We start from the raw sequence: 16,330 nt of genomic DNA on the forward strand, positions 1-16,330 counted from the left end.
GGTCGGGCGAAGCGGAGTTTCCTATGGCGCCTGAGGCCGGGCCTGGCTGCTGTCAGCCTCACTCTGTCGAGTGGCTCAGCAGTCGGTGCGGCGCAGTCGGCGCTGTCCTCTTGTTAGACCGGTCAGTGGAGCGGCGAAGTGACTGCGGTCACTTCGGCTCTGTCGACTGGAGGGCGCGCGTCAGGATAAAGGTGTTAGGCCACCTTTGCATTAAATGCCCATGCGATTTGGTCGGTTGGCGTGGCGATTTGGCCAAGGTTGCTTCTTGGTGAAGACTGGGCCTTGGGCGAGACGAAGGTGTGTCCGTTGCTGGAGGGGGGCCTCGGGCGAGACGTAGATCCTCCGGGGTCGGCTGCCCTTGCCCGAGGCTGGGCTCGGGCGAGGCGTGATTGCGTCCCTCGAATGGACCGATCCTTGACTTAGTCGCACCCATCAGGCCTTTGCAGATTTGTGCTGATGGGGATTACCAGCTGAGATTTAGGAGTCTTGAGGGTACCCCTAATTATGGTCCCCGACAACGTGAACTGATGAAGTTTTTGAACAAAAGTTAATTATTGGAACGAAATGGATGTAAATTATGTGATGTTGTTATCGACCACGGTAGCATGCACTTTTCAATCATACAATGTCACGAGTAGTAGCGAAGCTAGCAAATATTTTATTGGGGTCATCACTAGATCTTTATTATAGAACGTTTGTTATTAACACTATTTTTCTATTAGATATTCAAAAAGATACCGGGGTCAGCTGACCAGGCCTGGCTTCGCCCCTAGTCACACGAGGTTGGTTCCAACATGTTAGGGTACCAGCTGGTGACGTGGATTGGTCGGTCGATTTGTGGGTCTATCAATTGGTAGGTCTGACCGGTACCAACCGTGTTGTACCCGTGTGAGTCTTTCCTAGAGATAAAATGGATGAAAACAGTAGGGAAACTCTCTCCAACCACTTTTAAATCCACAATTTAATCTGAAATCGGAAACAATAACGGTATCGTCGGTCGGGAAAACGAAAGGGATGACATTAAGAGCATCTCCAAGAGCCTCTTCATATTTAGCTCTATATTTGACTTTCTATTTATGTTTTCATAAAAATTGCACCCTATATCTAGCATCTCACTCCAACAGACGATGTATCTAGTTTGGCTAGTCAGAGTGGCTAGCCAAGTTTGGCTAGTGAGTGAACCAATTTGGAGAGTCGAATAGCTTGGCAAGTCAAATGGCTAGTCCGTTGGAGAGTTATTTTGCTATTGAGTAGCCAAAATTTTGTTTAACGAGTCATTATTTGACCAGTCTCTTGGAGATGCTCTAAACAGTATAGTCGATAGGGAACACATTGGAAATGATCGGGAACCAATAATTAAAATAGAGAATACCGACACATATCTAACCAATTCAAATGTTCAACTTAACGTAGCAGATACAACATAATCTTACAAAAAAAATATAATATATTATATAGCGTCACAACTACATGACAACACCTTGAGTACATCGCTAGTCGCTGCAACCAAAACCAATAGCAGTAGCACAATCCAAAAACAATTTCATAAGGTAAAACATTACACCCACAAAAAAGTTCATAACTAATAACTAACAATCCATTGTGGGAGGGAACAATAGTTCATAAGTTCAAACATAACAACCATAAAATATGTATCGACTTTGATCACAAACAATCAAATGGGATATAAAGAACCCCAAAATTTTACAAAGTGCAACAGTCTACAGTTCACAAAAAGTCCAGATCATTTGCATGAGGCTTGTGGATAGACAAGTGGTTGGTGAGCTTAGATGCTTGATGAGCTTAATTTCATATAAAAAACGGTCCGTAGATATACATGATCATTAAATACGGTAGGGAACCAACTGTTTTTGTTCCCGTTGCAGCCATTTCCCCCCAGGAATTTTCATGCTCCTGTATTTTTTTTGCGGATTCGACGTACTATAGATTGTTACGGTATACGGCGTCCGTTGGTACGGGATTTTTCCATCCTATTTCCATCCCTAGTCATTATGGACTGCCAATATCGACCGATACATTGGATGATCGGGTTGGTACTAATCGTGTTGTAGCTGATGTTGGTCGTTACTGACCCGTACATTGAACAGTTCAGTTAGTACTGATCGGTCGATTCAACGTGGTTGGCTCCAAATGGTCGCTTCAGTTAGTACCGATCCGAGGTGGCCGGTATACCGTACCGACCGACTTCTTTAAGGGCTAGTTTGAAAACACTATTTTTTTAAGGGATTCATATTTTCCCAAGAGATAATGAATTAAATTCTCTTGGGAAATAAAAATCCCTTAGAAAAAAAGGGTCTCCAAACTAGTCCTAAAGAGAAATTTTTGATAGATACATACATGTGCCTCCTTAACTAGTCGTGGTAACAATTAATATACAATCAGATATTATGTGCATGTGTGCAAGTGAACCTCTTATCTATTAGATCATGATCTAACTATAGACATAATCGTGATTTGTTATATGGTTTTCTATAAATTTACACGAGCTGGTGGTGGAAGTGTTTAAGTGTTAAATGTAATACATAGTTGGATCATAATCTAACAGATCAGTAATATCGCTTTCACGCTTATATATAAGATCTGATTGCACATTAGTTGTTGCAGCTAATCATTGCTTGCATCTGTTGTAAATAGTTTGAAATCCAAGAAATAAAAATTCAAAAAATACTAAAATATGGCTTAGAAATAAAGAGTGGTATTTAGATTCATTCGCATCCCTTCTTCCTCTATATTATATTCCTTCGTACTATAGCATCTGAAACATGAATCCTAGGTGGCCAGTACTAGGCGCCTGGCTTCAAGATGCGCATTGAACCAGAAGCCTTCTGTGTACTGGTGAAAACAGCTGATTTCATCCACGCCGGCGACGGCGAGCCCCGTCCCACGGCGCCGCTTGCCTTGCGTACCGCGCGGAGAAGGAGCGCGACAGGTTCTCGGGCTCCCTCGCCGCGCCGCCCTCGTCGAAGTTCTGCGCGTACTCCTCGTGCCCGTACTGCTGCTCCTTCACCGACGATCCGGTCCGGCTGATGACCACCTTCCTCCTGCCCCTAGCGATCCACGCCCACAGCGCGCGGACCACCGCCCCCACGCCGCCTGCTGCTGGCCGGGGCGCGCGCCAGCCGAGCTCGCCGTTGCCGCCGCCCCCCGCTAGGTTTCTTGGCCATCCGTGGCCGCCGCCTCCGGAGCCGCATGACGCGAAGGTGGCCGCGAGGGCGGGCGGCATGGACATCTGCCTCCTGAGCTCGTGTGCTGCGACGGGCATGTACGGGCTTGAGGCGGCGCCGCGGGACGCTTCCGGGGTGGTGGACATCATCAGCATTCAGCAGCAGGTCTAGCACGGCGGCGCGGTGGCAGGGACGGTTGGTTGGTTCGAGGGGATTCCAGGCAGCTGCAGCCTGCAGCTCTGTGGTCTGTGGATGTGACAGCGGTGCGGACGTGCGGTCGCGGTGATTCACGAGGGGATACGGGCATACGGCATAGGCTAGTGTAGGCGTGTAGCTACTGTTACAAAACATTCACATGTGATCAACCGATGGCAGTTATTGCCCAAGGGTCACACCTTTTGGGACCCTGTGTACTCTAGTATATATATATGAGTCTCTGCAATAAAGTTATGGTTCTGTCATTTTCTCTCTCTCTACTGAGCACTACACTTTAACACGTTATCAGCACTGCTCACGAGATCGATATGCGAGAAAGGGAAACGAAGAAGTAGACGTCGGCGGACGATGATTCTTCCGACGCAGAACTCTGGCATGAACTTGGATTTATCATGTGCTTGGACTTCGATGCGACTGTCTGTGAGTATCTAGCGACAGAAATGCACATAAAAAAAATTGATCTGCATTCTTACGTTGCTCAGGCAACGTTGCTTAGATTTTTTTTGTCCTCGATTGGTAGTTTTTGGCCATGGCCTTCTCGCCCACGGGCCGCCGGGGGCTGGCCTCCGTGCCCGCATGGCCGGAGCTGTGCCTGCACGACTGAGCGTCGGAGGCCACCGCACCCACGCGCACAAGGGTTGTTTGCACGTGCCCACGCAAAGGGCTGCCTGGCCGCGCGCCTGTGCAGGGGATTCCCTCGCCAGGGCCATGCCTGGCCGGTGCGCCCGCGCAGGGGCTGCTAGCGCTAAGGCTGTGCCTAGCCGGGGCCTGAGAACGCGCCTGCACCGCCCCGGGGCCGCCCACCGGCGGGCCATGGCCGCACCGCGCTGGGCAGTCGGGGCCGTTGCTCCCGCGCCGCCGAGGGCCGCGCCCGCGCGCTCGCCGCCGGGGCCGCGGGACCCGCACGCGCCCGGGGAGCCGCGCGCCGCCAAGGGGCTACGCTTGTGCCGGGGCCACGCCTCGTGCTCCTGCGGCAGGGCTGCCGCGCCGTCGGGCAGGCGTGCTGCCGGGGTCGCGCCCCTCGCACTGCCTAGGCCGCGCACCCGTGCATCGATGCCGGACAGCCGGGGTCGCGCGCACCGAGGTGCTGCGCCGCGCCCGCCCATCGCCGGGGGGCTCGCCCGCGCCGCGCACCCTCGCGCTGCCGGGGCCGCGCACCCGCGCGCCGGGGGAGGTCGCGCACCGGGGCCGGCTGCTGCCGCGCCTGGGCTCTTGCCGCGCCTGGCCACCGAGCCGACTGGCCGCCGCCGCCGCCTGTGATGGGGTGGCCGGTTAGGGTTCAACCCTAACTGCCAGCCCCTTATGGCTTCGCTAAGATGGGCCTCATGGGCCGTCTTGGCATGGTTGGACATTATAGTCCATTTTGGATCTATAAAATTTATTATTTTTGTCTCTTAGTTTCTGCAATTATAGTGAGAGGACATGTGTGTTAATTCAATTACTATTATTCAACAATGTTGAGTATCTAAATTTAAATATTTAGACTACTCACGACATATGTAACTGTACACACTTGTCTGTTTTATTATGAAAAATGCAGACATGTTAGTGAATTATATTTTATTTATATTTATAATTCACAAGTTTTTTGACTTGCTTTTATTTTTGCATTCTTTTATGTTTGCATAGAAAACATAGCACATAATTAAGTCGAAACTTAACGGTCCTCATGCAAAACAAGGTTGCATTTTTTTTGGAAAAGCATAGGGTGATGGAGTCCTAAGCACTGGCTGCGCTAAATTCTTTATAGAGTTTAGTAGCCCAGAGACCGTGCTTTAGGCCGCATTTGAAATGCCTATCACTATGAGGTCTACATCTTTCGAGATGATTACCTATATGTGCTATCCAAAAAGATCACGGACCACGCAGGCGTCGCGGGCTATGGAGCCAGGCTGGACGCTGCAGTCATGCTGACTGCTACAAGAATTCTTTAAATGATGAATTCTTGCAAAATATGATACATATCTTGAACTTGGGATTATTCAACACATGATGGAGATCTAGGCTTTGGCTGCAATAAGTTCTTGGAATTTATTTGCCCTGAGACCAAGCTTTTAGACAGCAAAAAGTTATTTGCCCATCAGTAAGAGGTCTACATCATATGGTTATGATGATTACCTATGTGTTCACCCAAGTAGATATGTTGGAGATGTGATGTTGGTTATTCACCATTATGGTGATTACCATTTTGTTTTTGAAAATTTGGTCAAGCACATGGTAGTGGAGTCCTAAGCACTGGCTGCGGTATGTTCCTTGAATATATCAGCCCAGAGACCATGCTTTCAGGCGGCAAATGTTTTGCCCACTACTGAGAGATCTACTCCATTGTTTCATTACATGGAGATTATCTACGTTGTGTACACCAATTTTCAAAAATCTGTGGTACACTTTATGTGACACCTAGAATTCTCCAACATATAAAGATATAATATATTTTGTGGCAAAGTTGCAACAGCAAACTAAAATGGTTAAGCCATTTGAAGGATAATAATTTAATAGAGTTTGATGAACTCGCCTAATGGGCTAAATTACCCTTAATGTTCATTGGATATGTTCATTTCATTTTTGCATGATATGGGAATTCACCTCTTCATTTTGGAGGAAATGTGATGCTCCCATTCTCTTATGGTTCTTATGAAAAGAACTAATGTGCTTTTGTGGCTTGATGTGCAAGCCCAAAATGAATAGCAAAGAAAATCATAAGACATGTGGACTTATGAGTATGTGTCTACATTAAGTTGTAGACTAACACTTTGTATTCATATATTTTGTTTGAAAGCAAATATATAAGCACATTAAAAAGGGAAGAGAAATGAGTATGACAAACTCTTTTGTCATTACACTATATGTGATATAGTGTTGTATGCCTAAGCATCTAATCATGTATATGGAATCCCAATAGATGCATACTACTCATGAAAGCTAAGATATGAAGTGTACTTCAATCTTCCATCTGACATGATAACAGTGGTTAGTTGTGTAAATCATGATTTGGACTAATCATGTAACAACACTTCTTTTTCTAAGAGAAGACCACTTTGTTAGATGATTTGCTATTGAGTACTATATAAATGATGCATGAGATTTGGTATAATCTCATAATTGATGTTGTGATAGGTTCAACTCATGTGATGTGAGTTGAACACACTCATGTGATTTGAGTGTAAAAACTCATATGAATTTGAGTTAAACAAACTCATCAATTAGAGTTGAACGAACTCTTCAAGGGAGTTGAAGACTCATTGATTTGAGTTGTGCAAACTTGTACAGGGATTCTTCCAATTGAGGAAGAAACATGCAATGTGGAGAATTGTGCCACAAACTCTATAAGTGGGGAAACAAAATATTCTCATATTCCTTTGGAAAGAGGAAAGAATATTTTGACAATCGCTTCGCGCGATATCATGATATGTTAATATCTAGTCCCCTTTTGATAATGGAAGTATCAAGGATGTGTTGATATATCCTAATTTGATCTTACCAAATTATAGAGATATCCATAAAATTTCTATCATGTGGAAACACAAAGTGATAGTGATAGATATTGCATGTGTTTCTCGGAAACATTTCTTATGGATTGTATTCTATATACATCCTCTCGTACAATGTGTTGCATTTGTTAAACTTTTCATGTGATGTTACTTACCATGCGGGTAAGACTGAATTGGTCATTCCATTGTTGGATGAAATGAAAAGTTATGGACAATTCTATTGGTCATGTTTTTTCCATAAGATGGATACTTGATGAGTATCATTGGGAATGAGATTTTAAGTCCCTCTTATCTTAAAATCTGATCTGAATTGGTTAAGTTCTTTGAATTGTTTCAAAGGAACGAGTGTGGTCCATTACATAGATGATATGGACATTGAAGGCTTTATATGGTTATTTGGTGCATCTATATGATGACTTGAAGTGTGTCCTTCGGACAACACATGACCATTAAGTAATAATGTCTCAAGCTTGAGCACATTAGCCTCCACACTACTGAATTTACCAAATGTGCTTACAATGATGATTGTTTGTCTTGGTATTCAAAATGATATCCATAAAGGATATGATGAATCTGTGATAGATTCGAAAAATTTCAGATCATTAATGACCATCAACAATGAATTGTCATTTCCAACTGGTTATGGTTGGAGTCAGGAATTTTGCACGCTCCTGACTTGTGATTAACTGCATGTACTGTATGTACAAGTTCCCCTATGGTTTTTAGTACGTGGGAATCCGTGAAATATTTCCCATGCGTACATTGGGTATGTTCCCAATCTCACCACCGCAGCGTACATATATGGGCACACAAAAAAACTGGGGATCTATGTGAGAATTCATTCTCCGTCGATCATTAAGTTTTAGAATCTCTTCATGAGAATCTATTTATGGCCCGTACGCTTGCTTGAATCATGAGCTTTTCCAGGCATTAGGGGGAGATTTCAAGTACCAAAAAAGAATGCCAGGAAATTATAATGAATGCAGTAAGCATTCAGGCTCAGGATCACGTACTAAAACTGAACCTTTGAGTTCGAATGATTTGCAAGAAGTTGCAAATTAACTGTCATGTGCATTTACTACGAGGTGTCACTCAAATTAATCCTATGTGGAAGTGCCAGAAAGAGTGGTTAAATGGAACACCACTAAACTCCCTATTGCAACATTGTTGTAAATAAGAGGGGGAGAAGTATGGTCACAAATTGGGATTAAGATGCTTGCAAGCAGCTGAAGGCTATGCCTTCTGAGATAGTAAATGCAGACCATCTATTCGTTGGTAACCAACCTAGTGTTGGTAGACACCTAAAGGATATTGATTATCCTGTGAATGGAAGACATTCACAACCTAGCTCAGTGCGCACTGATGAGGCTAGGTTATCGGAAGCCCTTGATTCTCGTTTTGGGATTTCACGAGGAATCATAAGGGTACATAAAAATGACTTTATGTCAACTGGAGAATTGTGTTATTTAAAAGCTACATGTGTCGACACATACATCTCAGCAAATTGTATATGCACTCCAAGTGATCCAAAAGACTATGGCCATAGCAGAGCACGAGTATGCTCAGATTGGATCTTATTGGGTGATACAATATTGCAGAGATAGCCTTGCTCACCGAAAAGAAGTGTTAACTTATTTTCACTTCAAGGTATCTTACTGTGGATACAAGTTTTCATGGAATTGAAAACAATGAGGTGGTGAGAAAGCATGGCTAGTAGCAACTGGGTTTATACGCAAACCCAAGCATTATTTTAATGCTATAAATTCTCTTCTACCGTGAGTAGTAAAATTCTGATACAATACAAAGGGCAGTAAATCATCTATCTGTGCAGTTGATAGATGTAGTGACAACATGTGCATATGTGGTCACTGGATTATGATATTTATGGAGTTTTGAAGGATTCCAAATACATAATCACCAATCACAAATTTGCAATGCTTGGAAAGTCTTTGTGACTTAGAGCATCCTGGTCAAATATGGTACATTTGACCTAGTGAATCCTTCCTTCTGAAAGGATACACAAAGAATGGTATGTTCAGTGTAAATATGTGCAGCATATTTTAAACATACATTACTTATCGACGGAGTTCGAGATAGAGGATATGAATTGAAAGAGATTTTCAATTCAAAGTAAACTATCTTGAGTATCTTGGATACAAAACTGTCTATATCCAACATATATTGAAAAAATTCAATATGAGAGAATCATTCTTATTTGATTCTTTCCGATCATGAGATGTGCTATTGTATCTTGCAAGAGCATCCGGCCGGATATTGCTTTGCAATGATTTGCTAGCTAACAGCACATGAGATCGAGTTATGATCTCCAGATGTACTCATGCTCTCCTTATGTTTGGATATACTGATCTTGGATATCTATAGAAGATCCCCAGGTACAAGATCAATGACATACTTCCAGTAAGTTGGACCTACTGTTTGATAAATGTTGATCAACAAAGATTAATGGTCACTTACAGTAATCATTCTATAGTACACTTCGTGGGATTGTACAGAATGATATACTACATACTGAGGGTATGTGGTGGTCATGATTTTATATCATTGACCTTATTATTATCTATGGAGATAATATTACTTTGTGTTGTTTAGATGAAAAACAAGTTACGAACTAAGTCTCTACCTTACTCCACATTTTTGATGTGTTTGAGAGCAGGTATGAGATGACTTAGTGATTCGTAAAGATCAGGGGGAGTTTCCTCTTGATCAGAAGAACTTGTTTTTACATCATGTTGTACTCTTTTCTTTGCATGAGTTTTTCCCCCTGTTTGGGTTTCTCATTCAAAGTTTTTAACGAGACAACATCAACACAAGGTCTATGTTGTATCATCTATTTTTCCCGTAGAGGTTTTCAAGGATGATACATTATGACATAGTTATTGTTGTATTTGAACTAGGATATGAGTTTATATCCCTAGAGTTCAAATGGGTCAACAATAGAGTATGACTACTCTCCTTATTTTTCCCGTTGGGTTTTTAAGGAGACTCGGCTGATATGTTAATTTCTCAGATTTTCTGGCAAGATTATTTTGGAGAAATATTAGCCTGAGTTATATGCCTCATCATTTATTTTTCCCACGGGGGTTTTTGAAATGATGACTATAGACATATTATTGTTCTTTGGGCTAGAGGTCCATTAGAGAACAATGTCGTATTGTGGTTCAATTGAACCACTGACCATTATCCATAAGGATAATTGAGCTTGTGTTGTTCAGATGGAAACAGGAAAATGGAAATATTAACATCTTGCAAATAAAGTCTTGTGATAATCTTGCTGATCTATTCACAAAATCTCTACCATACTCAACGTTTTCAGAAATGTGTTGAGGTGATTGGTATGAGAAGACTTAAGTGCTTGCAAGAATCAGGGGGAGTAATTCTCTGTGATATTCGACCTGTTTTATACCATCATATTACACTCTTTTCTTTGTATGAGTTTTGCCTTGTTAAGGTTTTCTCATCCAAAGTTTTTAACGAGGTAATATCAACTAAGCTATATGCTTCATCATTGATTTTCCCCACAGGGGTTTTTATGCATGATGATTACAAGCATATTTTTCTTTTGGAAACTAAGTGAGATTATTCTCATTATCCAAAGGATATTGTATACTCCTTATTTTTCCCACAGGGTTTTTGAGGAGATCAAATATTGGATAAAGGATATTGTATACTCCTTATTTTTCCCACAGGGTTTTTGAGGAGATCAAATATTGGATGACAGCTTGCAGATGATCAAATGGATTTGGGTTGATCAAGGGGGAGTGTTACAAAACATTCACATGTGATCAACCGATGGCAGTTATTGCCCAAGGGTCACACCTTTTGGGACCCTGTGTACTCTAGTATATATACATGAGTCTCTGCAATAAAGTTATGGTTCTGTCATTTTCTCTCTCTCTACTGATGAGCACTACACTTTAACAGCTACAAGCTACGTCGCACAGGGAGCCGGGTCAAGTGCGTGGTGCGACCGTGCGGCGTTGCTGGCTGGCGGGCGGTGTCGGTACACATGTACAGGTGGAAGAACGGGGTAGTTGGCGGCTCGAACGTTGGCCAGTGCAATTCACCGTCGCTCTGCTCCTGCCTGCCACTGTGCCACATCACTCGATTTGTGTCACGAACTTGGCATTTCCAATTTTGATGGACCGCAACAGTTCGTTCGGTCGACAAGTCAACACAGATCACATATGCGAACCAGTAGTCAAAAGGGGCTGCTCGGGCCTACCTGCGGCGAGCACGGCCCGCGCAGGAACTGCCAGAGAGATGTCCCGGCCCATTCACTCCAGGTGAGGCGATTGCTCCCGCTGGGCCTACTCCGTGGGCCTCAGTGCTCCGTATCGGGCGACCCGCGGGAGAGCACGGACAGCTGCCAGAGACCAGCGGGGCAGGCACGCGGCGCACACGCCTCCGCTTTCGCTTCACAGCGACAACCACGCGGCCATCCGTCCTCGCTTTCGTCATTCGCTTCCAGAAGCGTTTCCGACGCGCTCATCCTTCCATTCCATTCCACACGTTCCTCTCCTCTGCCGCCCCGCGCCGCCCGTCGCCGACCTTCCATCCAGGTTCCAGCTTCCAAGACTCTTCTTCCCGGTCCCTCCAGCCGCAGGAAAAGCCAAATCCACCCACCCGCTTTGGCCTGCTCTCACCCCGACCGATCAAACGAGGCGGCTAGTTCGTAACGACCCGTCGAGCTAGTCTTCCTTCCTTCCTTCCTTCCATCGCCGGCCCTTTTTCCGTGCACAAAGGCGTGTGTGTGCGTATATATATACACATACACACACTGCTCCATGCCACCGTTGTAGCAAGTTCTCCCATCTAGCAACACCATAATCGCAGGAGAATCGCTGCTCCACCAGACTCGGTTTCCTCTTGCTTCAGCGTCAAAATCATGGCCGCAGCTGGCAAGTCGTCGTCGGCCATGGAGGAGACGGTTGCGGCGACGGCCGCCGCGCGGGGGCGGCGCGGGATTGACCGGCAGGCCGTCGACAGGGGCATCGCCTACCTGCTCATGGTGGCCGCCCTCGTCGCCACCTACGCGCTTCACTAGATTTTGATCTGCTCCGGCGCGGGCAGACCTCACAGGAAGGAAGGCTTTTGTGCGCTTCTGCTTCCCGCCGGCCTCAGCCTCTTCAGAGTTCCCCTGCACCAAACTTCATTCGTTCGTCTTCCAACCTTGTATTGTATGGAGAATTGGAGATGGAGATGCATGTGTCTGTGTGCTACATCTCCATACACTGCACAAGTTGTTTTCTTATACTCTTTCCGTGTGATTAATCTGTACAGAATAGTCATTTGTTGCCAAAACGATCAGTGTTACCATGTGTTCGGCTTGCTTGTGTCTATCCTTTCTTGTGATTGAGTTCGACTTTCAGAGTTTGCAATGCGACGAAATTCCTCATCACCGTGTATGCTAGCATTACGTACTCCTTCCATCCGTTCCATTTTCAATAGTCGTGCCCCTCACATCAGGTCAGGGAGGGGAGGCAGGGAGCCAGAAAAATTATCACGAGAGGCTAAATTAAATTGATACAGATACTTGAAGCGGTAGGGGGCTAGTGTCCCGCCTGTCCCATTTGAAATTGTAAAAATGCTAAAATCATTCTTCGAGTCATGATTGTTAGGTTTAAACTCACATTTATGTCCACCTAGAGACACATATCTTTGTGTTTACATTCTGTGCTTAAGCACAAATGAAAATCATAATAACGCACTTGGCTAGTAGGCATATAAACTAGTACTAGACAATAATGCACTTGGCTAGTAGGCATATAAACTAGTACTAGACGGTTGTCCGTGTTACTATGGTTTATATATTTGAAATATTTATAAAATCTATTTATAAAATAGTTGTGAGCTTCAATCTTTTTCGGTTGTTCTCGAGAGCTTTTCTACTTTCCTACGATAAACATAGTTAGCACATAATCTAATTAACTAAGTGTGGGAACTCACCTTTTTGACATAGTTTCTCCAGGATTTGCAATATGGCAAAAACCAAGTCCAAAATGCACCTTTTGCTACACAAAAGGTTAGAGACCAAAAGCAAGTGCTAGAATCATAGTATAATATATGTGTAACTTATTTAAACACTCGAACCTCAAGTTTATATTGTTTTACCCAAAGTTGCATTTTTAACCTCTAGTTTTCTCATTTGAACTTAGTTCCATCAATTTGCATCCAAGCAAACATGTACTCGTACTCATATCAAACTAGTTAGTCCAAGGTGGTGTGTTGGACATTTAATCACCAAAACAGGTAGAAATGACTATCGAGCATATTTCTCTTTCACAAGCCAACAAGGTAAAGGGAGCCAAACGAATCTGGGAAGTTTGAGTTTCAAGAGGGAAGTGAGAAGTCTGAAAGAGTTTAGGGAATTTGGAGACTTGGCGAAATGGGATGTATATCATGGGATACATTATATCGGGTCTAGACTATTGCCAAGTGGATTAGTGAACATTATGGACCCAAATTCCCCACCCATGACTAAGGTAACTAGATTTATTGCAATTTATTGTTTTTAGATATGCATATCTATTCTTGTATCTAGTATACCATTCATGCCTAGTAGTTTCTTTCAATTGTTATACTTTTCATATCCATGTCATTTCAATTATTATTTAGTTTTAAATGCATGCATACCAGTTATATCATATGGTAGGAATGCTCTGTCTCAATTTCATACTAGTTGAGCAAACCTACATGGTTGGAAATGTTTAGTCAAGCAAGGTACATAGCTTAATTAAACTCCTAGATAAATGATACTTGATTGCACCTTTCATTTTATATCTCTGAATTAGTAATATTTTGATCTATATGTGCTTAAGTTTGGACTATAGATAATTTGCCCCTACTTGATCTCAAAAGTCAAAGTGCATGCCTCATACAAGTATTTAAAACTTGTATGCACACTTTTAGAGGGAAGTTACTCTATAATCTGAGTCTTAGAGACTAACACCCTTTTCAAAGCCTATTGTGTGTGTAGTAGTCTAATTGAAGGAAAATTGAGTCCCTGGAGATAGACAATAAGCTTCCACTGTAAATCTACAAGTGATTTCATTCCACGATTGGTATCATTTACATGTCTTCTCCATTTGAATAGACTATGTCATTTCACATCTTATGCCCCATGTTGCCACATTTGCATAAGTTTTTAAATTCTTCATTTAGTATCACTAGAATATCCTTTACCATTTACTTATGCATAGATCAAGGGGGAGTTAGTCTATTCAATCATGTCTTGTTCATGAAATTATTATGTTTTTCCTTAGGAAGAAAGTTTTTGGACAGGTGGAGCATATATTTTTTTCTCAAAAGGGGATATTGCTTTTCCAAATGGGGAGAATTTTCTTTTAGGGGGATAAATCCTTTTTAAGAGGGCAAGTATTTTATTGCTTTCTATATGCTTTAATATGTCTTCCTTTTTGGTGTTTCATTTCAAAGGGGGGAATTTTGTAGCCCAAAGCAAACCAAAGTTATCAAAATACCCAAAACCACCATTTTAAAAATTTTATGACCTTTCAATTGGTTTATGATCTTTCAAGTGGTTGCTTATGATTGGTTTCGATCCAAGATAGGATGAATGTGGATTATGGAGTTAGGGGGAGGTTAAGTCCATAATCACATATTAGAGACTAGTTGCGTATGCAGGAATTTAAATTCTAAATGACCACATATCTGTCAAATTGATATCTCGTACATTTTATCTATGCAAATGCATCCATAGCAAGTAGACTGCATACTTTATTTTGTTATTTGATATTTGTTTGCGTTGATTGTTTTGTCATCAATCACCAAAAATGAGTGAGATTGTAAGGAAAATTTACCTTAGCCTATTTGACTAAGTGATTTTGGTGTTGATGATCAACATAACTAGTGAACTAATGTTTTGCATGTGTTTTTGTTTTATAGTTCACATGATGTGAAGTGGATTGTACTAAGGCACTAAGGATGTAACACCTCAAAATAAGACCTAAAAGACACATATAAAACTCATAAATACTCAACATAAGTCCAATACACAAGACTAAAAAAGCCCAAAAAGAAGATAGAAGAATCAAGAAAAGGGTTGTCAGCTAGTTGTAGCATCCCAAAAATTCAAATCTTGGAATTTTCTCAAACTCGCTCTAAATTCAAAATGAATTTCAAATTTCATTTCGAAATGTTTGTTTGCGAGTTGATATCAGCAAATAAAGTATAGTGGTCTATATTCTCTCTAAAATCCTCCTCAAAATATCCTACAAATATTTCCCTAGTGATCCCCCTTAAATTGTTTACAGAAATACTGTCCAGATATTTCCTAGCGATCCCCTTCAAGTTCTTTCCAGAAATACTACCCAAATATTCCACCGATATATCTCCAGGTATTTTCCTCTTGAGAAATACCTTGAGAATCATTTTTCATGTCCCTACAAATATTTTCTTCATAACTTTCCTCATGCTCATACGTATACGTATGCCTCCAGTGTCATACGGTGAGCTCTACAAGCTAATCTCACTTATACAAGACAAATGCATGCTAATCTCCCACTAATCCTCTCATCCTCCCACTAATCCTATCATCCCTTCCCCTAATCTCCCCACCATGGCTATAAATAGAGGGGCAAGGGCCTCCTCTCATCCCACCCCAAGCCATTTCATGGCAACTCTCTTCCCCCACACTGAGAGCACCTAGAGGGGGGGTGAATAGGTGATCCTGTAAAACTTCAAAACTTAAGCCACAAAAACTTGTTAAGTGTTAGCACAATTATGGCCAAGTGGCTAGAGAGGAGTCAAAACACAATAACCACAAGAAATCAATCACAGAGATGACACGGTGGTTATCCCGTGGTTCGGCCAAGTACAAAACTTGCCTACTCCACGTTGTGGCGTCCCAACGGACGAGAGTTGCACTCAACTCCTCTCAAGTGATCCAATGATCAACTTGAATACCACGGTGTTCTTCTTTCCTTTGATCTTTTCCCGTTTGCGAGGAATCTCCACAACTTGGAGTCTCTCGCCCTTACAATTGAGTTTCACAAAGAAGCACGGAATAAGGGAGGGAAGCGACACACACAAAACCACAGCAAAATGCGCACACACACGACCAAGAATCGAGCTCAAAAGACTATCTCGAAGTTCTCACTAGAACAGAGCTCGAATCACTTAGAATGACAAACAAATGCGCAAAGACTGAGTGTGGATGATCAAGATTGCTCTAAGGTTGCTTGGTATTCTCCTCCATGCGCCTAGGGGTCCCTTTTATAGCCCCAAGGCAGCTAGGAGCCGTTGAGAATAAATCTGGAAGGCCATCCTTGCCTTCTGTCGTCGGGCGCACCGGACAGTCCGGTGCACACCGGACACTGTCCGGTGCCCGATTTCTTTCCTTAACAGGCGCAGCCGACCGTTGCCAACCGTTGCAGATCTGGCGCACCGGACAGTCCGGTG

The 16,330-nt window shown here is 43.0% G+C and overlaps 1 protein-coding gene and 1 pseudogene across 2 annotated transcripts; one reads left to right on the forward strand and one right to left on the reverse strand.

Annotated features, from left to right (window-relative positions):
• Positions 1-2,700: 2,700 nt before the first annotated feature.
• LOC103627123 (uncharacterized) lies at positions 2,701-3,470 on the reverse strand. Its single transcript, XM_008647441.4, has one exon. The coding sequence runs from the start codon at positions 3,338-3,340 to the stop codon at positions 2,873-2,875; it is 468 nt and encodes a 155-aa protein (XP_008645663.1). The 5' UTR covers positions 3,341-3,470; the 3' UTR covers positions 2,701-2,872.
• Positions 3,471-11,622: 8,152 nt separating this feature from the next.
• Positions 11,623-12,214, forward strand: LOC100275777 (uncharacterized; annotated as a pseudogene). The gene has a single exon (NR_156735.1). The product of NR_156735.1 is annotated as an uncharacterized protein (transcript).
• The last annotated feature ends 4,116 nt before the right edge of the window (positions 12,215-16,330 follow it).

Source organism: Zea mays, chromosome 5 (genome assembly GCF_902167145.1).
Source record: "Zea mays cultivar B73 chromosome 5, Zm-B73-REFERENCE-NAM-5.0, whole genome shotgun sequence".
Lineage (NCBI taxonomy): Eukaryota > Viridiplantae > Streptophyta > Magnoliopsida > Poales > Poaceae > Zea > Zea mays.

What these genes read in the sequence shown, in the direction of transcription:
- LOC103627123 (XM_008647441.4), bottom strand. Translation starts at nt 3,340, where the DNA reads ATGCTGATGATGTCCACCACCCCGGAAGCGTCCCGCGGCGCCGCCTCA.